We start from the raw sequence: 25,537 nt of genomic DNA, 5'->3' as shown, positions 1-25,537 counted from the left end.
AGGGAGGACGTTGCTGGACTCCATGGGTGATACTGGTTAGTGTTTGTTTCTTAAAAGCATCTAAAGTAGTTGTAGCTACTGACTTTTAACTTTTAAACAAGGGTGAAGCTCCTCTTTAATGAAAACAATATAGTACAATGATAAATAATAATTTTGTAAAGCACTAACCCAGAAAGAAAACACTGACTTGCTGTTAAAACCCACTTCTCGTTTACAAGAGATCCTCCGCATTTATGTGTGTTCCTGCAAAATAAAATGAATGAGAAGATGAAAACATAGAACGTCTAATCTTAAACCATTTTTTTTACCAAAGAAGGGAGACGGTTTGCCTGCTCTAGAGTTTATATTTGACATGTAAAAATATGGGAGTGTAGGGGAGGTTATCATTTATGTGACATGTCATGGATGCTATCCAAGAATGTAAATGTTATGTGAGCACAAAAGCATTTTGTTTCAATTCACCTCTGGCTAACATGAGATTTGTTACTCTTACTCCAGTACTAGAATCCAAAAGGGCAGCAATTAAAGGAAAGGGGTTAGCTTTACACAGTTAATCCAAATCACACAGATGTTTAAAACTTCAGAGAGCCTGACTGGATAAATCCCAGACTAATTTACGGCTGATCTTTATTGCAAGGGAAAGACAGCAGGATAACATAAATGCTTGTTTGTTTTTTCTTGTTTTTTTTTTCTTCTTCTTCTTACTTTTTTTTTTTTTTTTGTTTCCTGTAGGTCTGTTTTTGACAGGGGATCAAACATCTGGTTAAACTAAGCAAATCTGATTCACTTATGCCCTGTTCTAATCTTTAATAGCGCAGAGCAAACTATGTATTAGTCAGTGGGCTCACTTGCCAAGATTCTGGAAACGCAGCCACTGCCTAGAGATATAGCCAACGTTATTGCAATGACTGGTATATATTTGTTTAATATTCTCAGAGGAGGGCGAAGACTGCAAGAGCAGAAGCATGAGAAAGTGGGAGGCAAGCCTGCTATTTTACATGTCAGAACGTGCCACGAGTTGTTATAATAATGTTGGTTTATTCTATAAAAGCAGTATGTACTTACATTGCTAAAAGTCACCAACAATGGATGTGTCGTATTTGAACAATGAGATTGCATACTGTGTGAAATTGTGTACACGTATTGTGATTAAAATATCACCTAGCAACACTTGTGCTTGAACAATTTAAATGCGCTTCATTCTTTATTCAAACTAATTTTGTTATTAAGAGTTATGCTTTTATTTAAAACACATTTTAAAGGGGGTCATTCCATTTCAAAATAACATGGTTTTGCATGGCCCCTGTGAGTGATCACTTAAAATCTCAGCCCTAAAAATTCTCAGTTCCCTTTGCCAGGAAGATCATCCATGCAGAATGGATATCACTGCCCCATAGTTGCAGATTATCAGATCTAAGGGTCTATCTGAAACAAATTACATGTTCTTGCACTGCGGGGTGAATGTAAGAATAAACCAGCTACACTGAGTTATATTACTCAAAAGCAGCATACTTCTGAACTCTTTTTATGACATAGCAAATGTAATATCTTACCATAATCATGAAAAACTGAGCAGTAAGTCTATGCGTTTCTGAAGAATTCCATTATTTATTTATTTTTTTATGTCAATTAGTAGCTCCTTTCTAAAGGATATACATTTTATACTGTAGGTCATACGCCTCATAATGTCTGCATCAAAAAATATAATCCCTCAGATACACGAGATGCTAAAAGCATACAAGACCAAGACCATCATTTGTTAATATTAACTGATTTCATTTTTATGGAGAGTATCTATGCAAGTTAAAAGCAATTTTGAACGACCCTTCACTCTAAATATTGGAAATTACCTGTATCTTAGACTAACTATCCATCCATCGTTGCCTTGTGCTGGACTTCCATTTACTACCCTTAGCTGTTTTGTTGAGACACAAGATCCTGGATCTAAAATCAAAGAATATAATAAATAAAATGTGTTTTTTTTTACAAAGAGATCCCTTAGTACATATACATTTTAAATGCTATATACTTATTAAAACACAACTATAGCCTTATTTTTTCAGATTAGGGGGAACCTATGTTGTTTAGGGAGGTCAATTCTATACGTTCAATCCCTATGACTATAGGTAGCATACAGACAGCAATAAAAACTAACAGTTCTAACCATCTGAGCTTTGGAACTGTCTCCAATCCATGTAAATATGCAACTTCACCCCCAACAAAAAGTAAAGCTTAGTAAAATGTACATTATTTTATGAACATTTCACATAGAAATATACAAATAAGATTATAAAGTTCTAGCATATGCATGCATATTTTCTACAGGTTGTGCAGTTTTTGCGTGTGACGATAACAATGAAACCTATAGTAAATAATACTTACTGTCCACATTTGTCATTGTTGGGGTGGTATCTCCTTCACCTAAAATAAAATTCACAGTTTTACATAACATTTTTTTAGACTGCATAAAACAAGTACACTTTATGACACAATCAGTGGCGGCCTGTCCATAAGGAGTGCACGGGTGCCGCTTGCCCCCCCCCAAGCAGTTTTTTAAATGCCGTTTAAATAGAAAAGTACACTGTGTACAGGAGTCGGACACAGTGCACTATAGGAATTGAAGAAGGAGAGGGGTGAACACAGTGCACTATGGGAAGCGCCACGTCAATGCAATCACAAGATTGCAGACGAGTATCACTACGGGCGGGTGCTTTATTCTTTGAGTTAAGACGTTACTTTCAGTTTCCCTGTGCCAGAGGGAAACCGGAAGTGATGTCAGAAGCTCCGTGGAATGCACAGCCCGAACTGAACTGGTAAGTATTATTATACATTATTATTATACAGGTTTTATATAGCGCTAACAGTTTGCGTAGTGCTTAACAAAATGAAAGCAGACATTGCATTACAGTTACATTACAATTTGGTACAAGAGGAATCAGAAGGCCCTGCTCATTAGAGCTTACAATCTAAAAAGAAAGGGTCAATTGATACAAAAGGTAATAGCTGTGGGGGATGAGCTGATGGAGGGAGGAAGACAGTGTTAATTAGAATCAGAATAGGCTGCTTTAAAGAGAAGGGTTTTCAGGGGTCATCTAAAGATGAATAGATTAGGGAACAGTCAGACAGATTGGGGTAGGGAGTTCCAAAGGTCTGGAGAAGCTCTGGAGAGATCCTGGAGGTGAGCATGGGAAGAGGTGACAAGGGAGCTAGAGAGCAGAAGGTCTTGGGAGGACTGAAGAGAGTGGCTTGGTTGGTATTTTGGGACTAGGTTAGTGATGTAGCTGGGGGCAGAGTTATGGATGGCTTAGTAAATTATTGTTAGTACTTTTGAATTTTATTCGTTGGGTGAGTGGAAGCCAGTGGAGGGATTGGCAGTGAGGGATGAAGGACACTGAATGGTTGGTAAGGTGGATGAGTCTGGCAGCGGCATTCATTATGGACTGAAGGGGGGATAGTCTATGTAAAGGTAATCCAATGAGGAGGGAGTTGCAGTAGTCGAGGCTAGAGATAACCAGGGAGTGAATTAGAAGCTTGGTGGTGTCATTAGTTAAAAAGGGGCATATTCTAGAAATGCTGTGGAGGCTAAGGTAACATGATTTGGACAGGGATTGTATGTGGACCTAAATGGACAGTTCAGGGTCTAAGGTTACCCCTAGCACCCTAGCATGTGGGGACGGACTGATAGATGTGTCATTGATCTTGACAGAGAAGTCAGGGGGAGGAAATATTAAGATCTCAGTTTTAGATAGATTCAATTTGAGGAAGTGGTTTGACATCCAGGCTGATATGTCTGTTAGTAAATCAGTGATGTGTGAGGAGATTGATGGAGCGAGCTGGGGACAGAGAGATAGATTTGGGTGTTGTCAGCATATAAGTGGTAGTGGAGGGCATGGGAGGCAATCAGCTGACCCAGGGAGGACATGTAGATCGAGAATAGTAGAACCTTGGGGGATCCCAACGGTAAGAGGTGTTGGAGAGGAGGAAGTGGAGTTGTAAGTGACACTGAAGGTGTGATGAGATAGGTAAGATTCAAACCAATGGAGAATGCAGCCATGGAGACCAAACAAATTGAGGTTTTTGAGGAGGAGGGGGTGGTCAACTGTATCAAAGGCAGTGGGAAAGTCCAAGAGTAAGAGTACGGAATAATGAACATTGATTTTGGCTGTTAGTAAGTCGTTTGTGTGTTTTAGTTGGGCAGTTTCTGTGGAGTGATGTGGGTGAAATCCAGACTGAAGAGGATTAAGAAGGTTATTCGCAATGAGGTGGTCGCTCAGTCGGTTGTAGACTAAACGTTCAAGGAGTTTGGAGGCAAAAGGGAGTAAAGAGATGGGTCTTAGATTGTTAAGATTGTTGGGGTGTAGTGAGGCCTTTTTTGGTATAGGAGTGACTAGCGCATGTTTTAGAGGGTTGGGAAGATGCCAGTAGAGAGTGAGAGGTTAAAGATATGAGTTAAGGAGTATAGGATAGAGTCAGATGGTGACCATAGTATTTGAGAAGGAACAGGGTCCAGGGGGCAGGAGGCTAGGAGGGCGTTAGAAAAAAGTTAAGTGACTTCCTCTATAGTAGCTGGATTAAAAGAGGAAAGCATTTATTGTGCAGGAGGACAAGGAGTGTAAAGTGAGGGAAATATCTGTAGACTGGAGATCTCAAGGCAAATTGTCTCAATCTTATTTTTGAAGCAATTAGCAATCTCCTGGGCAGTGAATAAGTTAGGCAGGAATGGAATTTTTGGAGGGCAGATTTATATTGGCTGAAATCTTGTTGTCACTTAGTCTTACATCACAGACACCCAAGAGCACGGCTATGTTTTTTGAGGCTTCTGGTATTGTCTGTCTGCCAGGGTTGTTTTGGTCGGGGTCTGATTCTGTGCATAGTGGGGTGGGCGAAGGTGTCCAGGTGGATGACAGTGAACTGTTGTAGACAGAAGTGGCCAAGTTGGGGCAGGACAACGATGAGATTTTGTCGTAGAGACAATCTGTAGCAGAAAAAAGATGAGAAGGGTTAAGATGGCGAAGGTCTCTATGGGTAATAGTTTGGTAGGTGGAAGGCAAGGAGGAGGCATAGAAGGAGAGAGTGAAACAAATAAGGTGGTGATCAGAGAGAGGAAAAGGAATATTGAAGAGGTTGTGCTGAGTGCATAGGTAGGAGAATATGAGGTCAAGACAGTTGCCAACAGAGTGAGTAGAAACAATTGTCCACTGTTTTAGGTCAAAAGAGGAGGTTAGGCTCAGCAGCTTAGAAGTAGCGGGAGTGTTAAGATTAACAGGGATGTTGAAGTCACCAAGAATGATTGTTGGAATTTCAGAAGAGAGAAAGTAGGGTAACCAGGCAGAGAAGTCATCAAGGAAGTTTGATACCAATCCAGGGGGCTGAAAGAGCACAGCAATTCTCAATGAAACTGGAGAAAATAGATGAATACAGTGAGCTTCAAATGAGGAGAGGGACAGAGAGGGGGGTGGATGAACAACCTAAAAAGTGCTTTGAGGAGATAGGAGGATTCCAACACCACCTCCTTTCCCTCCACTAGGCCTGGGAGAGTGAGTCCACGGGAGGCCACCATAGGAGAGAGAAGCAGTAAAAGGAAGGTCAGATTCTTGAATCCATGTCTCAGTAATTGCAAGTAGGTTCAGGGAATTTGTGATAAATAAGTCATGAATGGTGGTAGGTTTGTTACAAACAGAGCGGGCATTCCAAAGGACACAGGAGAAGGGGAGGCTGGTTCTAGGCTGAATAGGAATAGAAATGAGATTGCGTAGATTGCGGCTGCTATCAAAGAATGGGGGGTGCTGGGTATGTTGGCCTAAGGTAATTGATGGCGGTCCAAGATTTGGGAACATATCTCCAGAAGTTAGGAGAAGCAGAATGGTGAGAGAGGTGATATGGGAGTGTGACTTATGTGGGGGAATACATCCCAGTGTCCTGCAGGTTTTATTAGTATATGGGTTCAGAATTAGCAGGAGCTGATATGTGCAGTAATAATGTGAAGACAGGAGTGAGGGTGATATACATAAGCTGTGAGGTGGAGAAGATGGGTGAAGGAGAGTGAATTTAAGGAAAGAGGATGCAACTGTGAGAAGGAAAAGTAGGGAGTGAATGATACAGAGTGGTGAGATTGAGAGGAAGCCTGGATGAGAGATGAAAAAGTTTGATGAAGAATCAGGTCACCTGTAGTCTGTTTAGTGTTCTGCAGAATATTGTTGTGGATTTTCGCTTTGTGCATTCGCTGAAGTGCTGAGCCAAAGTATAATACTTAATTCAATATGAATACTTTATCCAAGATGATAGATGCCAATGCAATTTCAATTCAAAGGCTGCAAAATAGGTTAACTACGAGCGCAATACTCAGCTGTGTTAGGAAAGGAAATAACTATTTCGCTTTTCTAACACTGAACCGCATCTCCGCCAATCGGGTGCTCGGGTCTGTTACCTGTCACCTGACTGGCTGAAATGACAGGTGCTGCTATTGGATGCCTATCAGGAGGCAGGAGATGCATGGAGGACCCCGCTTCTCACCATCACCCGCTGCCCCATAGACACAGAGTAAGTTCCGGAGAGAGGGCGAGCAGGTGGGGGGCACACTGGCAGTGTTTATTGGGCACACTGTCAAAGTTTGATGAGCACACTGGCAGCCTTTGATAGACACACTGGCAGCATATGATGGGCAGTTGGGTACACTGGCAGCATTTGATGGGCACACTGGCAGCATATGATGGATAGTTGGGCACACTAGCAGCATATGATGGGCACACTGGCAGCATTTTATGGGCACACTGGCAGCGTTTGGCACAGTAGCTGCGTTTGATGGCACAGTGGCTGCATGTGATGGCACAGTGGCAGGGTTTGCCACAGTTTTGAGCACCAGCCAACACTGGACACAATTGTTACACAGCCAATGTTTATATTGTTTTACATCACTAACTCTAATTCTAACTATGAAGTGAATTTTTTGGAAAATCTGGTCCCCAATCAGAAATATCAACAAAGAGAGAAAGCCAAGGGACTATTACGGTGCACATATACGGATAATAAAGACATTGAGAAAACAGTTCTATAAAAATAACAAGTCAATTTATTTGAACATAAAATCATTACAAATAATCAGGGGCTGGTATAGGAGGTGAAGTATTTCAACTAGTTTCGCTTTTTCAGCTTCCTCAGGAAATACCAACATCTAAAATACATATATGGATAAAGATCACAATTAAATATACAACAACATAGTAAGGTACAATCGAAGAGGAGGGGGAACATTTGTTTGAAATTATATTCAAGGTCTTACCATCGCGCCCAGGTCCCCAAGCTAGTTCAGGTGACCGAGGGAAGTCTCCCCCGGCGGCTGGGGGAGGTATTAATCCCAGCAATAACCGAAATCTGTGTGGAGATATTTCTGTTGATACTTATTGGTTTATAATCTGGCCTCAAAACATTTAGGGGTGATAATTAGTGTGGAAAACATCTCGACCATCAAAGATAAACCAATGTGGCTGAGAGGAGGTGGATGTGCTCGTGAAATGGGAAAAGCGCGTGGTTATGGCTATACAAGGGTACAATTTAGTGTGCACAATGGGTCAAACCACATTAGTGAGGCTATCCAAGAGTGAAAAGTGATATAACAGTGGAGTGTGCGTGAGTACATACCAAAAGAGAAGGAAACAACCCCATAATGATCAGTGTATAAGTGAACCAAGGTTAAACCGAAAATGTGAATTAAAAAGATGAAAGAGAGGGGGGTATAGAAGAAAATGCCCCATGGATGTGAAAAGGATAAAGTATAGTGATAGAAATAATTAGTGAAATCCAGTAAAGGTAAGGGCAAGAAATCAAGATGGTTACCCGTAAAGGAATATATATTGGTATCTCAAGGGCCTGGAGGGGGTAGCGGGGGTGTCCACCCATCGATAGATAAGCAGGTCAGCCCGGCTGGATGTGGGCAGTGTACAAAATAGGAGAACATCCGCAACATCAAAGTATTCTATATTTGGAGAGTCATCTGTGTAAATATTCAAAGGGTAATCTATCAGTCTATAAAACAATACTTGATGTGAGGGAGCACCATCATAGCGCTCAGTCCAAGATATACTAACTTACCGATCACGGCACCCCCAATGTTCACCGGGTGAATTCGGTATACAGGGTAGCGGAGGACACGCTATAAATACCCCCCAACCCCGCTAAATGACTCCAGCGCCAAGTCGCCGACGCATAGCGTCACGGGGTCAGGGGCTCTACAGTACGCACGCATCGGCACCCAACGCGCACGCGCCCCTAGTCCGAGGCATCCTGCAACGGCCGCGAACAAAATTGTTACGCATCAACTGTGCAGCGCTCGGCGCGGTCTGCGCATGCGCGGAAGAACCGCACGAGCGTCTGCGCTCCCGTCCCTAGGCCAATAATTCTCGGTCAGGACGCGGGCAAGGGGAGAGGGGGCCGGCGAAGCATTCAAATGCAATGCCTCACCCTCCCCCAAACCAACCCCCCAAGAGCCCCACCAGCCGCCGGGAGAGAAGCCCGGGACCCAAACCCACAAGGGGGGAAAAAACAGGCGGGAGGGCAAGACCTATCATAATGAGCTAATTGAATATAGTGATACGGCACATATAAATAAATAAATAAATAAAATGTTCAAATAAATTGACTTGTTATTTTTATAGAACTGTTTTCTCAATGTCTTTATTATCCGTATATGTGCACCGTAATAGTCCCTTGGCTTTCTCTCTTTGTTGATATTTCTGATTGGGGACCAGATTTTCCAAAAAATTCACTTCATATTAATTTGGGATGATGGTGCAGTATGTAATATTGTATGCTTATATACTTCCTTGCGAGGCCATATATAATTTTCATAGATGAATAGGTGGATAATACACCTGATGCTGTGTGTCGGTATCTGTCCACGAGGAGTGGAGGAGCTTAGACTCATCCTCTTCGCGTCCTGATCCGCATAAATTTTTAAGCCCCGAGCACACTCTGGTTTCCCCATCATGGCACAAATGGGGAACAGGCCTCTTTTATTTTTGCTACCCAATATAACTGTGTGATTGCTTGTTTATACCTGTTATATATCGAATTGAATCACAATCCAGTTCAACTGTGTTGTAGCGGTTAAATAGCGGTTCAGTATGGATATTCCTGGTAAATTTGGATGGGTTTTATGAACCAGATCAGTAATTTGATTGACTCTACTAGGATTTATTTTTGTATACATATCTTTTTGATATATATTTTTTCCTCCTATCTTAAATGAATGGAGGGCACCTTTTGAATCATTGAATCAACTATTACCATAAGTCCTATCTACAAACGATCCAAATTTGCCATTTAAAATGGATATTCCCGCTGGTTATATATCATCGTGTTCAAACGGTGGTTATAACTAACAACTGCTGCTCATGTGAATATGGACTGTGTTGATAACCATATATGAGTTCATTATGATTACCTTTTTGACACCATATGTGTCTTGTTACTTTACTAACTTATTGTTTGTACTATTTATATGTGCTGTATCACTATATTCAATTAGCTCATTATGATAGGTCTTGCCCTCCCGCCTGTTTTTTCCCCCCCTTGTGGGTTTGGGTCCCAGGCTTCTCTCCCGGCGGCTGGTGGGGCTCTTGGGGGGTTGGTTTGGGGGAGGGTGAGGCATTGCATTTGAATGCTTCGCCGGCCCCCTCTCCCCTTGCCCGCGTCCTGGCCGAGAATTATTGGCCTAGGGACGGGAGCGCAGACGCTCGTGCGGTTCTTCCGCGCATGCGCAGACCGCGCCGAGCGCTGCACGGTTGATGTGTAACAATTTTGTTCGCGGCCGTTGCAGGATGCCTCGGACTAGGGGCGCGTGCGCGTTGGGTGCCGATGCGTGCGTACTGTAGAGCCCCTGACCCCGTGACGCTATGCGCCGGCGACTTGGCGCTGGAGTCATTTAGCGGGGTTGGGGGGTATTTATAGCGTGTCCTCCGCTACCCTGTATACCGAATTCACCCGGTGAACATTGGGGGTGCCGTGATCGGTAAGTTAGTATATCTTGGACTGAGCGCTATGATGGTGCTCCCTCACATCAAGTATTGTTTTATAGATTGATAGATTACCCTTTGAATATTTACACAGATGACTCTCCAAATATAGAATACTTTGATGTTGCGGATGTTCTCCTATTTTGTACACTGCCCACATCCAGCCGGGCTGACCTGCTTATCTATCGATGGGTGGACACCCCCGCTACCCCCTCCGGGCCCTTGAGATACCAATATATATTCCTTTACGGGTAACCATCTTGATTTCTTGCCCTTACCTTTACTGGATTTCACTAATTATTTCTATCACTATACTTTATCCTTTTCACATCCATGGGGCATTTTCTTCTATACCCCCCTCTCTTTCATGTTTTTAATTCACATTTTCGGTTTAACCTTGGTTCACTTATACACTGATCATTATGGGGTTGTTTCCTTCTCTTTTGGTATGTACTCACGCACACTCCACTGTTATATCACGTTTCACTCTTGGATAGCCTCACTAATGTGGTTTGACCCATTGTGCACACTAATTTGTACCCTTGTATAGCCATAACCACGAGCTTTTCCCATTTCACGAGCACATCCACCTCCTCTCAACCACATTGGTTTATCTTTGATGGTCGAGATGTTTTCCACACTAATTATCACCCCTAAATGTTTTGAGGCCAGATTATAAACCAATAAGTATCAACAGAAATATCTCCACACAGATTTCGGTTATTGCTGGGATTAATACCTCCCCCAGCCGCCGGGGGAGACTTCCCTCGGTCACCTGAACTAGCTTGGGGACCTGGGCGCGATGGTAAGACCTTGAATATAATTTCAAACAAATGTTCCCCCTCCTCTTCGATTGTACCTTACTATGTTGTTGTATATTTAATTGTGATCTTTATCCATATATGTATTTTAGATGTTGGTATTTCCTGAGGAAGCTGAAAAAGCGAAACTAGTTGAAATACTTCACCTCCTATACCAGCCCCTGATTATATGTAATGATTTTATGTTCAAATAAATTGACTTGTTATTTTTATAGAACTGTTTTCTCAATGTCTTTATTATCCGTATATGTGCACCGTAATAGTCCCTTGGCTTTCTCTCTTTGTTGATATTTCTGATTGGGGACCAGATTTTCCAAAAAATTCACTTCATATTAACTTGGGATGATGGTGCAGTATGTAATATTGTATGCTTATATACTTCCTTGCGAGGCCATATATTATTTTCTAATTCTAACTAGTAGATTCCAGCTTCACTAACTCTAATTCTAACTAGTAGATTCCAGCTAGCCTGGACTAACTAAATGAGCCAGAAAGGTAACCAAAGGAACCAGATTTTCTCACAATAATGCTCCATCAGGCACCACAATAACAATCTCTTACTATTAATGCTGTGCCACATACTGTATATATAGAAAAGGAACTTGACTGATAATAAAACAATCTCCTAATATGACCCCGTTCAGCCGAGATCCCTCACAACCAGAATGTATTCACTACCTTGTGTTAGACCAGGCTAAATAATGACTGTGGGCTTCAAAAACTTTATTGTTTACTTATCTTTAAATTATTCAGTGTTTTCATATACATGCTCATATTTATTTATTTTAGGTACTTATATAGCACTGTCAATTTACACAGCACTTTACATATACATTGAACATTCACATCAGTCCCTGCCCTCAAGGATCTTACAACCTAAGGTCCCTAACACACATCCATACATACTAGGGCCAATTTAGACAGGATCCCATTAACCTATCAGCATGTCTTTTAGAGTATGGGAGAAAACTGGTGTACCTGGAGGAAACCCACACAGGCACAGGGAGAACATGCAAACTCCAGGCAGATGGTGTTGTGGTCGAAATTTAAACCAACGACCCTTTTTCTGCTAGGTGAAAGTGCTAACCACTACACTACTGTGCTGCTCATATATATTTTTCCTGTTGTAAAGTGTTGGCACATCATCTGTAAATACAGCAAAATGCTTTTTTGCTTTATGTGGAAACAATGGGATGCTTACACAGTGTTCTTTCACATAACAACACCCTTTATCTGGAATTAATTTCATAAGCTTTTTAAACGCTCCTACCTCCTTTGCTTTAATGTTTTATTCCACATTCTGTGAAACATACCAGTCTACTTCTACTAAGTGTTCGGAAAGCTTTTTATTCAGAGTTTAGAGCTTATTGTGCCAAGTGAAACTATCTTCCACAGCCAACTAAGAGAGCGGCAGTTCCACCTCACTTTGTATTATATTGTTCCATTCATTCCGTATGTTCAGCTTGAGTATTACATTTATAGAAATGTTTTGCTGTAAAAAAATAAATTTTGTTGTATTTCCCTTATGAATTCATACTGTATTTATGGCTAAAGCCACCCAAATTGATAGGTCATTACTAGCTGCCCCCTGCCAGGTTTACACCAATAACTAAGCAATCAAAGATCAAAGACCACTGATTGCTCAGTTCTCAGTATTCAGTCTGCAGAGATCTCAATGAAGCACATGACTGTGGAGGGCCAGGAGCAGCTGGCTCAGTTTCCCAGAGGCTCGCTAAGAGGATGTGCCAGCTGCCAGTGCAGGCATCTGGGTGGATCCTGACCGTAAAGAGCCTGGACTGGCTGAGTGACATTAGCAAACAGCGGACTTTAGCCCACTGTCAGCTGAAAATGGGTCACAGGAGTACAGAACAAAGTGCACTCCTGTAATCCATAGGAGAAGTAGGGCCAAAATAGTTTTAGCCATACTTTTTCTTTAAGGCATCTTTTGCCTGTTTATGCTTCTCTGAAACTTTTCATCTCTAAAACAATTGTTTTCCCATAGCCAATGGATTGTTAGGAACAAAAGAATGAATAAAAGCTTACATCTAGAAATATGACAATAGTCCCAGGGTATTAGGGGATTATCCGTATAGCACCACGGTCCATGGGCATCGTTGTCTGGATTGCGACAGTAATTTTTTTCGAGCATGGATATATCTGGCTCCTTGAATGTATGTCTATAATAAAAAGACTTAAATCATTATTTTTTAATGTACTAGTCATTTTATTGTACAAGTGATTCAGCATGATTTTTACATAGTACATAGGTACATAGGTACGTAGGTACTAAACCGTCGATCACATTACATTTTTTAAGTGAAGGCATCTTTTCTGCACAGTACCAATAGTATTGTAAGCTATATCATACATTTGTTGCCATGCTTTTTTTAAATTTCACCTTAGGCTTAGCATGAGTGTTAGTGGTTGAGTTAAGGGCTAATTGTAGGGGTTTGAGGTTACAAGTTAGGTTTATGGGTTAGGTTGTGGTAAGGGTTTATTTTAGGGGTAAGTTAAAGAGGAGATCCAGGCTCCCCCCAAAAAATTAAAAGTCAGCAGCTACAAAGACTAGGTGTGATGGACCCCCGTACTCAAGAGGAGTATGTCCACCGTATAAGCTTCCCTCGCCCAGTACCAGCACGATCCAAGATCCCTTAGTTCACCCATTTCATTCTTTCAACACAAACCACAAATAGAGAACCCTGAATAACAGGGCTAAAACTAAAAGTCCGGTGTGGTTGTACGGTAAGTCTGGTTAGGACAGACCCAACTGAGGTTCTAGGTCACCCTGTACCCCTAATAGACACAAGATGACTTACACATAAGAGGGCTCGGGGAGGCTGGGAAATGGGCCTACAGAGCTCTCTAAGGTAAGCTGGGTTCCATGAGCCCCCCCACCCAAAGTGAATCCCGTCACACTGAAGATGCATACTTTTAATTTAAGAACACTGTCCCTGTCCAGGGATCCAGCGATGTCCTCGCCCAAGCTGATTCTTCAATCAGTTTTGGTTGCAGGCACTGGCATTGGCATCTTAAGTAAGGGAAACCTATAGTGAAGCCTTTCAGCTTCACAGTCAGTTTTCTACTGCAGATGTGTGAGCCATGCTGTGCTTTGTGAATGGTCTTGCAGTCTTCTGGGACCTGTGATTTGTCCTAGAAGACTTCAGCCTCAGATTGCTGACCAGAAGTGGGAGCAAGTACCTGGTTTTGACAGATACCCGCTCTCCCCCTACCCCCAAAAAGTGCCAAATGTGGCAGTGGAGGGGGGAGGATGCGAACAAGCGGAACTTCCCCTTTTTAGTGAAGTTCTGCTTTAAGGCATGAGTTAAGTCTTTGTGAATACAAATTTTTGGGTGTAATTTTTTTTTTATTTTTTAGTATGGTGCCTTTATAACACAAGTTATATGTGCAAAAAATATTGTGACATTTTAATACAAATTACACGATCTGACATAAATCTATATTGAAGCCCGAAAGATTACCTATCTCAACATTTGAATTACTTTTTCTATGAGGATACGTCCATGGCAATTCTCGAAGAAAGGGTTTAAACCCTATGGGATTGATTTACAAAAGGAGTAAAGGCTGTTTACTTAGGAAACTGAATACCTACTTAGTTTATTAAATGAAATGAAGCTCTCCTGGCTTCAATCATACCATCATTTGCAAGCATGAAGGCAACTTTATTTTATTTATTTTTGTTGTCTTTGCATGTGATTGTATATTCTTTGCAAAGTGAATTTTCAACACATTCGCTAAACTAAGTGATAACGCTCATGCCAAATGAAAATTCACATTGTAAAGTGAACGTACGCTATTCTAGTAAATCAACCTGGATGCATAATAAAACAGTACTTGACGCTATATCTAAATGGATGGGTGGCCAAACCAAATTATAGCATTAGGTACTGCAGGTAATTTGTGGCTTCCAGAAAACATTAATATAATAGTGTTGTTTTAGTAATACGATCACTGCACATACCTTCGTACATCGCCCATATTCTTCTCCCACATGGTACACTGCAGTCTGGATCGTGTTCTAGATATTGTGCCTCTATAGGTGATACCATTGCCATAGTAACACTCTGAAAATGCCAAATAAATTTATATTATAGGAAGGAAAACCAGAAGAAAGCAGGCTGACAAAACAAGCCATCCAAAGGCAAACAACAGAGAATGTGAGCAGCAGCTGCTCCAGTTGTTTTTTGCTTTACATAATAGAAGAGAAGAAAAGGTTTACAACTTAAACCAAACACGATTACGATTAGGAAAAAAAAGACCAAAAAGCTGAATAAATATACAAGTGGATTAAAACTTTTTTTTTTTCATTAAAAGAAACCCAGCTGCATTATATGTATATATTTTTTCAGCATTGATCTTTTTTCTTTTATTCTTTTAATAAGTGGGTAGAGTGCAACAATATTTTTAGCAAACTTCTTAGCCGTTACATCAATGTATGCTAGAAAATATAGAAACACATAACAGTTTTAATCTATCTATCTGTCTAGTAAGTTGGTAACAATTAGTACTAAAACTGCTTTCCAGGCAAACAACTAAGTGCACCGATTAAAATAATATGGGAACTTTTCTATCTTGAAAATCATTTGGACCATGGCCAAAATTCATAGTAAATCCTCTGTGTTTTCTGCACATTTGGAGTGTGTATACCAGGTTGCACCCTGGGACATACCTGTGCAGGTGGCAGCTGACCAGAGAAAAACCAGAACAGAGTATGAAGTCAACAGGCAATTTGACAAAAGGGGAACAGACCAAAGGTCAGGCTGGGTAGAGAACAAGCATAGTCAAAATACAAGCCAACGTCAGTAACCAGAGAAACAGGAAGGAATTCAGAAGCATGGGAACTAACGTGGACTGGGGCCTTGGGCTAGGAATGAATCTATTGCTCAGAAAACAGGTGTTGGTCTGAACAGAGCTCAATGGGGAGGTTGCTTGACACACTGGGGTTGATTTACTGAAGGCAAATAGACTGTGCACTTTGCAAAGTGCAGTTGCTCCAGAGCTTAGTAAATGAGGTAAAGCTTCACTTTGCAACGAATACCCAATCATGTGTAAGGAAAATAAAAACAAACAGCATTATTGCTTGCACATGATTGGATAATGAAAATCATCAGAGCTTCTACTCATTTACTAAGCTTTAAAGCAACTGCTCTTGCAGAGTCTGTTTGCCTTTAGTGAATCAGCCCCACTAGCTGCGGACTGTATGTGTAGTTGCCATATCTTTCAGAAGGTGGGATCAAGCAATGTCCCCCCAGACCTGTGCAGCAAAGGTAGAAAAACCGCAAGACATAGTTCAGCTTTGCTGCTGATCTGTGACAGGTTATATTTCTGTCAATCCACTCCTGGGATTTATGCAGCCTTGCCAGGCACTTACAGGTCTTAGTCCTCTCACAGACTGTGACTGGACAGTGAGAGTAAAATCAGCACTCTGTGAAGCCACCCAATTACTTTTATAACCAGTGGAACATGGCGCATCCTCCCCATGTATCCTGGGCTTAACTGTCCCATCAGCAGGCCTGAGATGGCCATGGCAGGTGTCAGCAGGCAGAGCAGAGGGTACTCAGAGAAGATTTGTTTTTTGATCCTTCTTGAGGGAGTTTTAACCTTAAACTGACATGTATTCATCAGTTCCGAGATTCAGAGCTGTTATTCCCCAGCTGCTGTGGCCAGGGAGGTAACTAATCAAGCATGATGTATGCAGTGGCATGCAATGGTGATATTATGGGTCTAAGAGATCCCTAATATCTCCTAATATCCCTAATATCTCCATAAAGAGGACCTAACACCAACAAGATGCTATCATATTGGGGGCTTGTCAGCCCCCTGTGTGATAGCAATGAAGTGAAAAATTATGGTAACCCATAATCACAAAAAAGCACCCTGCCTCCATGGACATGCCCATATTATCCTAAACTTGAGCGTTAGATGTGCCTATGTATGAAAACCGGGACTGCTCACATGCTGGAGTGAGAATTATAATTCTAGGGTCATCATGTATGGTTAACTCTAAACGGATCTCAGTTTCTCAGCCTAAAAAAGTTTTTTATGTTTTGCCTAAGGAAATGTTGGGTATTGAAGCTTGGTGTTGTTTCATGAATGTACACAATTTTAAGCTTTGATGTGTTTGGTATATGTTTACTAAAAACCACCTCATATTTTATATTTACCAAAAAATTGGAAACCATATTGCATTTAAGTTCACTAAAGAATTTTTTTTTCCAAGAAAATAGGGGTTTGATAAACCATTGCTCTAATATCATTTGACATAAAGAATTGCACTTATTCCCATTTTAACCGCTTAAGGACCGCCTCCTGCACATATACGTTGGCAGAATGGCACGGCTGGGCAGAATCACATACCTGTACGTGGCTCTTTAAGTGCCCAGCTGTGGGTCGCGAGCGCGCCGCCAGCGGCGCGCTCGCAACTTGGTCCTAAGCTCTGTGCCGTGGCCACGGGACCCGCAGACCTGATCGCCGCTGGTGTCCCACAAGCGGGTCACAGAGCTGAAGAACGAGGAGAAGTCTGTGTAAACAAATCTCTCCCCATGCTTCCTACTGTGGCTGTCACGATCAGTGACGTCACATGCCAGGTCATGCCCCCCTACAATAAAAAAAAACACATAACGTCACACATAACCCCTCCTCGCCCCCTAGTGGTTAACTTCTTCACTGCCAGTGTCATTTACACAGGAATCATGCATTTAAATAGCACTGATTGCTGTATAAATGACAATGGTCCCAAAAATGTGTCAAAAATGTCCGATGTGTCCACCGTATTGTTGCAGTCACAATAAAAATCGCTGATCGCCACCATTACCAGTAAAAAAATTGTATAAAAATGCTATAAAACTATCCCCTATTTTGTAAACGCTATAATTTTTGCGCAAACCAATCAATAATCGCTAATTGCGATTTTTTTTACCAAAAATATGTAGAAGAATACGTATCGGCCTAAACTGAGGAAAAAAAATTTTTTTATATATATTTTTTGGGGGATATTTATTATAGCAAAAAGTTAAAAATATTGAATTTTTTTCAAAATTGTCGCTCTATTTTTGTTTATAGCGCAAAAAATAAAAACCACAGAGGTGATCAAATACCACCAAAAGAAAACTCTATTTGTGGGAAAAAAGGGACACCAATTTTGTTTGGGAGCCAGGTCACATGACTGCACAATTGTCAGTTAAAGCGACGCAGTGCCGAATCGCAAAAAAGAGCTTGGTCCTTTGGCTGCAAACTGGTCCGGGGCTTAAGTGGTTAATTTCTAGGATCTCTACTTTCAGAAAATCAATAATGTTTGGGGTTTAACTAATCTTTTTAAAATGTGCATGTTAACATGTGTGCAAAAAAAATAAATACTAAAACAGCTCTGGCAACACAAGGGTTAAAGGGCTGACACCCTTCTTGTGATAACCATATGGCACACAGTTCAATATAAATTTTTACCAGCATGTGAATACAGTAAACATATACACAGTAAATACAGGTTAGTGAATACAGAAGACAATTTCTGGAATTCATAAAGTAGCTGAGGCACTCTTTAGAAGTGTTGGCGAATGTGACATATTCATGTATCTCTCAGAAACATGGGCATTAATCAGAAAAAAAAATGATATGAATTTGTCACAATGATGTGCCAGAATAGCCAAAAATTATTACAACAACAATTTCCACAAATTATTTAACAACAGTTTCCTTAACTGATGATATTTCTTAATGAATCTGGCATAGCCATAGCAATATATTTGAAATATGTCACAAAAGAGGACTTTTTTTTTCAAATCGGCAGCACATTCTCAGATTTTCTCTGAGTGTGTTGTACAGGTTACGTGAAATCAGTGCTAAACTCCCTAACACAACAATACTACCAAAACTGTGTTGCAAAAGCTAAACTGAATCACCCTTAGTATTCCTAACTGATGTTGTGCCATTAGATAAATAACTACAGTGTGGGTAAAAAGAAGTGTTGTGATGACATTACGGCTCTTTCCTGCAGGCTCTTAAGTCATTGATAATAATTGAAGTGAATGAGCAAATACACACTGATGATTCCATCCCAAAAGATCACAGGGAGGATGGCTATAGTCTCACCTCTGCTTTCATCAACCTTCCTATTGACCATTAAAAACTCTTTGGTGCATGTTTAGATGAGTGTTGTCCATCCTTCTCTCAGTTGCTGATACTTTACCCTCTCTGCTCATTAATTCTGAACTCTTGTCCCATTGATCAATATTTCTTCACCTCTTCTGTCTTTTCATTCTACTAAACCGAGTTATGTTTCCATGTTGACACTTGTCTCTCAACAAAGAAATCCTCACATTCACTTGAAAAACACTTTTGTTAACCCAAACAACACACTCATTTATCTTGCGTTTCAGATTCACATTGACATGCTTCTGAGCGTGGTCACTAATTTCTAGAATATGTGGATAGTACAATGGTCAAATTGCACAACTAAGCTATTATTTATATCTGCTTGCTCTCCAAAGTTTATATAAAGAAATGTTACTGTGCCCTGAACTGATTCCCTGTACTGATGGCAGTAAGTAACACACTAAGTTGTATGTCAGTAAAACCTGAGTTATCTCAACTATTAGTATGTGCAGTATGAAGGGCTTTTTTCAGTGGGAACGCAGGGCAATGCAGTTCCGGCACCTCCAGCACTGAAGATATGTGATTGCAAGGGGTGTGGGGTGTGCGGAAGGGTCTATTGATGCTGGCTACTGGGGGAGCTATTGTCACTGGGGGGATCTGATTATGTGTGAGGATTTATTGTTGCTGGTGGGGGATTTTTAGTTGATGGGGGATATTATGTTTCTGGTAGGGCTCTACTGTTGAGGGAGAGGTATATTTTTGCTGGCTGATGGAGGATTTGTTTGATGTTGGCTGCTGGGAGATCTGTTAGTACTGCTGGGGGGGGGGTCTAATGTTACTGGGGTGGATATTTTGTTGTTGGGTGGTCTATTTCGCTGTGTGGGAGATCTATTGCTGCTGGGTTGGGATCTATTGTTGTGTGGAGTCTATTGTTGCTGGGATTGGATCTATTGTTGCTGTGAGGTTCTTTTGTTGCTGGGTTTGGATTCATTGTTGCTGGGGGAGTCTATCATTGTGTGGGGGATCTATTGTTGCTGGGGGGTCTATTGTTGCTTGCTGCAGGGGTTCTTCTTTACTGCTTTTCTAGTTATCATTAATAAATACCATACAAAATATTCAACGCCACTAAATTATACTTGGTTCTGTATTTTCTAAAAGGGGTGGTATTGGGAGGTGGGTAGTGGATGAAACCAAGGGATGGTGCTCAGAGGTGGGTAGGGGGGCTGAGACGAGGAGTAACCCAGAAGGGAGGAGTTCCTGCACCTATTCTCTGAAAAAAAAAGCCCTGGCAGTATGTTTAGGGGTCATTACTTTTTTACTATAAAGCATATATGCAAATTAGTATTCCCACTTACCATAGACACAAATTCCAGTTCCTTTACTCCACATGTACAGTGTATCAGAGCAGTGCAAATCTAAGTAGACAATAACCTTTGATCACCATAGGTGTGCACAGCTTATTGCATTAGGGTGTGCACCCCAAATTTCAAGCACACATACATGCATGTGTCTGTATGTGTACTGAGTACATTATGCTTAGACCAGCTCAGCTTCTCCGGGTAGGCTGAAGACCATTCTACACTGCAGGTTGTGTTTACCCCTCCCACTTCTGCTCGTTCCAGCTGCCAGCACCTCCTGCTGTAAAGTCAAATAGGGCACGCTGGGGAAGGGGGCAGGTACAGGGTCACTCCTTTGAGTAAGGAGGCAGCAGAGATGCAGAGTAACTGTAGCCTCTGGCTTTTTACAGACAGTGCACAGTTGGCAAGCTTGATGATTAGGTCGTGCCCAGGCACAACTGATACACCCCTGCGCATGCCTATGGTGATCACACAAATGCACAGGAAGAAACGGGTTGTAAGTGTGCTCCTGCCATTTATTGTATACTATATGTTGCCATACAAACTTCTTCTGCCACATGACCAACACCTCTAGAACAGTGGTCCCCAACCTTTTTGGCACCGGGGACCATCTGCATGGAAGGAAATTATGCCAGGGCCCGGGAGTAAGTGATTTTTCATGGGCAGTTAATCGGGGCAATAGCTGGTGTTCTGGTGTTTGCGCTTTAATTATCACGGCACCATGGTTGGTATGGTGTCAGAATGATTAAAGTGCATTATTTCTTATATTACATTGTTATATAAATTAAATAGTTCAGCTAACCATAATGCATAATTGATGGGAGCCCTGAGTGTGTCACTTGCCGCGTCACCTGCCAACAGATGAGGAATGTCACTTGCCACATTGCCTGCCACCTGTCTCTAAGAACCTACCAAATATTTTGGAGTACTAAACTAAAGGATATGTCCACTTTAAAAAAAAAAAAAAAGTAAACAGTAATGAATGCACATCTTTTTTGCAGGTAAAAAATGTGCATTTTTTATTATTTTACATTGCAGCCTTTAAAGCATTGTGGCCACGATCAGCAGATCACGGGTGGAATGTGTGGATCCTGAAGGCACTCAGTAAGCAGTCTGCCCAATACGAGCAGGCAGTTACTGATTGGCATGAAGTATCAATGAATTGTGAGGATGCTCACCAGTGCCCTTGCTGCTCATTGAGAACTACAGCCCGTTGGCCCCAGAGGCAAAGAGTCAAATTCATTTACAGAAAACTGACTCAAAAATGTGGTCATGTTGGCAGAGCCATACATGGCCACATTGTTTTCAAATTGTGACAGTAGGTGTGAGAGAAGATCCCCTGCCCGCTAGCACAGAGCAGAGAGTGCTGGTGGCAGGAGGTGGGTGCCTAGAAGCATGTTATATTTTACAGCCTAAATATGGGTGCAATATGTAACATGTTCTCAAAGAACTGTGAACTTGACCTTTAAACTAAAGATTAGGTGTTATATACCTGTGGCTGATAAAGTGTAAAACAAAGAAAGCATAATGTGACTTAATTTATGCCCCTAAGGTCATAATAGACCTTTGTATTACAATTTTAAGTTATAAGACCTGACTACATGCAACCAATTGATAATGACATACTCAAGATTAAAAACATTAACCTGCATTCAATACAGGATCAAAAAATGTTAAAGAAACCTAGAATGAGATGAATACAGTGGCTTCTACTGCTTTCCTCCTTCTTATAAAGTTAGTTACCTGGCTGTCCCTGGTTTCAGTACAATTAGACACTGACAGAATATTATAATGCAGATCAGTAGTGTCAGAGTAAAGCCAGACCTTCCAAACCACGTACTCGTTTAGTGCCAGTGACTTTAAAAGTCCTGAAGGCATTGGATCATCATGCCAGCCAGGAAACCACATATGTCCTTGAAATTAATCTTATAAAAACGAACGATCTACAATACACACGCACATACCAAAAGTTCCCCACTGTATGCCCCCAGCGATTCGCTTTCAAATAGCTAGATATACTAGCCACTGTGCCACCAGTAACAAAAGCTTAGACATTCAGCACACAGCAAACATGTCTCCTCGCAGTAGGGTAGTTAGTAAAGTTAAAGTCGAAATCTAGAAAAACTGCTAAATGTACAGTTGAAATACATATGTGTTTATTATTTTACCTAACACAGGATTTATTATTCTGTTGTGTTGTGTTTTTATTTGTGCTACACTGCAGAGTACACAGTTATTTTCTTGTGTAGCTTCCTATGTCACCTCACCAACTCCAGCCTAATCATTGGTCAATTAAAGAAGAATTCCAGGTATGGCATTTTTTACCTGGTCCAGCTTGGATAAATGTAACTATGCATATACCATATACAGGTGCATCCCATAACATTAGAATATCATCAAAAAGTAAATGTATTTCAGTAATTCAGTTCAAAAAGTGAAACTCATATATTTTATATAGATACATTACACACAGAGTGACATATTGTAATAATTTCTTTCTTTTCATTTTGATGATTATGGTTTACAGCTAGTGAAAACCCAAAATTCAATATCTCAGAAAATTTGAATTATATATAATACTAATAAAAAAATGATTTTTAATGGCTTACTGAAAAGTATGTCCATGTACAGTATAGTATGCACTCAATACTTGGTTGGGCCTCTTTTTGCATGAATGACTTCATCAATGTGGCATGGCATGGAGACGAACGGCCTGTGGCACTGCTGAGGTGTTATGGAAGGCCAGGTTTAAATTCAAAAAGTGAAATTCAGCATCTCCATAAAGCTGGTCAGCAGAGGGAAGCATGGAGTGCTCTAGAATTTCCTGGTAGAGGGCTGCACTGACTTTGGACTTGATAAAACACAGTTTACCAACACCAGATGATGGCATGGCTCCCCAAATCATCACCGACTGTGGAAACTTCACACTGGACCTCACGCAGCTTGGATTCTGTGCCTCTCCACTCTTCCTCCAGACTAGGAGACCTTTATTTCCAAATTAAATGCAGAATTTGGTGTTGGTCCACTGTGGTTTATCAAGTCCAAAGTCAGCATAACCCTCTACCAGGAAATTCTAGATCACTTCATGCTTCCCTCTGCTGATCAGCTTTATGGAGATGCTGATTTCATTTTCAAGTAGGATTTGGCACCTGCCCACACTACCAAAAGTACCAATAACTGGTTTAATGATCTTTGTATCACTGTGCTTGATTGGCCAGCAAACTCGCCTGATCTAAACCCCATAGAGAATCTGTGGGGTTTTGTCAAGAGGAAGATGAAAGACACCAGACCCAACAATGCAGATGAGCTGAAGGCTGCTATCAAAGAAACCTGGCCTTCCATAACACCTCAGCAGTGCCACAGGCTGTTTGTCTCCATGCCACGCCACATTGATGAAGTAATTCATGCAAAAAGTGGCCCGACCAAGTATTGAGTGCATACTATACTGTACATAGACATGCTTTTCAGTAAGCCAACATTTCTGTATTAAAAATCTTTTTTTTATTGGTATTATGTAATATCCAAATTTTCTGATATACTGAATGTTGGGCTTTCACTAGCTGTAAGCCATAATCTTCAAAATGAAAAGAAAGAAATGATTAAAATATATCACTGTGTGTAATGCATCTATATAAAATATATGAGTTTCACTTTTTGAATTAAATTACTGAAATATATTAACTGTTTGATGATATTCTAATTTTATGAGATGCACCTGTATGTGGGATCTCTCTAGAAACTGGGAACCACTGTAGTAGACACTACTCCTCCAGTGAGCTCCACTTTTTGGGTCCTTTGCCAAGTGGCTTCCCTGATGCATTCTAAACACAGAAGGTCACCCAATCAGCATGGGGGCAATTCAGAGAATACTTTGCATTTTCTCAATGAATGGAAAGCCTTCTCTGATTAAATGAATGATACCTTATCCAATCAGAGACCACTTTGCATTCATTGAGAAAATGTAAAGCATTCCCTAAATGAAACGGTCCCCATGCTAAGTAGCTAACCTCTCATGTTCAGATGTAGCAAGACAGTCATTCAGTCAGTAAGCTAGTGGAGATCATTTGAGTAGTGGTATCTACTACAATGATTTCTAACTTTAGGATCCCACAAGTTTGGTATACATAGTTACACTATGTAAAAAAATTACGTACTTGGTATTATTCTTTAACCACATCTGTCCACTGGGCTAACCCAAGAAGTAGTAATACTAAACCAGGAAGCAGCAGAGTGACTTTTCTGATTATCAGGGTTGTATGGCACATGGTAAAAGTAAATCATTTTGGTATGTAAAACAGTAAAAGTTTTTATTTTAACTATGGTATTTGTGTTTAATCTCGATTTCCATGTTAACTCAGGAATGATTCACTATCATCATGAATTCAAAAACCTGCAAGCAACTCCAAAATGCAGTTCAGAGCAGCATAGAAATAGGATTTATTAATTTTGTGCAAACACAAATCCCAGCAAACCCATTAATAAACATAGGCAAACACAAACATTACATTACAAATTCTTCCAAACTTGTTAATAAACAGTTCAGCTGCAAAAACATACTGTATACCCAAAATACCCAAGCCTAATTGGTTTAAAAATATAAAATAGCATCTGGAGTTTTATGATTTGAGATAGAAATAATTATTTTCACCAGCTAGCTGTGGGTGGAGAGTCTACCTTATATTTTTAACACCACCTTTAAAAATATCTTTCACTTTCAGTATATACAGTATCTGTACATGATGTTCATTATTGTCACACAGCTCATTGTACCTGCAGATCTGTAGATAGGGTTCATTTATATTACTTCTCTGCATTGTATGTTTACATTGTAAATGCCTTTACATAGACAGACTCGTCATAGCCACATAAATAACTCCTGCTTGCCACTTATACCATGACCCCTCTCACACTAATCACTTTTAGGCCTCCAGCTAGGATTAGTCATTGCGATCTTTACCAAAGGGTGTTTTTCTGCTTGTTTCATCCTTCTAAAATCTCTTTAATGTGTATGTATATATATATATATATCAGTTACTGTTACCAAGAATTCAATGCCATTTTATCTCACATGTTTAGTTAGTCAAAAGCCACTTTATTTTTACCTTAATCTACTTCCAGTATGAAAATGATTTACTCTCTATATCATTCTGGCTGCTTGAATATTTTTTAACTTACTTGTTTAAGGAGTGGCTGCTTTCACTTAACGTGACATAGTCACTTAAAAAAGAAAATGCTGCTG

The 25,537-nt window shown here is 40.7% G+C and overlaps 1 protein-coding gene across 2 annotated transcripts in view; it reads right to left on the bottom strand.

The window, feature by feature from the left end:
* The window catches only part of HGF (hepatocyte growth factor), a 174,941-nt gene that overhangs the window by 21,858 nt on the left and 127,546 nt on the right, over positions 1-25,537 (bottom strand). For both annotated transcript variants that reach the window (XM_077473463.1, XM_077473464.1), the window contains exons 10-14: positions 14,811-14,913; positions 12,875-13,008; positions 2,383-2,421; positions 1,851-1,944; positions 169-243 (exon numbers count right to left, since the gene is read on the bottom strand). In XM_077473463.1, the coding sequence (XP_077329589.1) occupies positions 169-243; positions 1,851-1,944; positions 2,383-2,421; positions 12,875-13,008; positions 14,811-14,913 (445 nt within the window). The remainder of the gene's footprint in view (positions 1-168; positions 244-1,850; positions 1,945-2,382; positions 2,422-12,874; positions 13,009-14,810; positions 14,914-25,537) is intronic.

The sequence above is a fragment of the Lithobates pipiens genome, unplaced genomic scaffold, assembly GCF_037356315.1.
Source record: "Lithobates pipiens isolate NorthernLeopardFrog02 unplaced genomic scaffold, aLitPip1_a1.2 Scaffold_8, whole genome shotgun sequence".
Classification (NCBI taxonomy): domain Eukaryota; kingdom Metazoa; phylum Chordata; class Amphibia; order Anura; family Ranidae; genus Lithobates; species Lithobates pipiens.
Note: the sequence above shows the minus strand (reverse complement) of the source record. Positions and strands in the feature narration are given on the sequence as shown.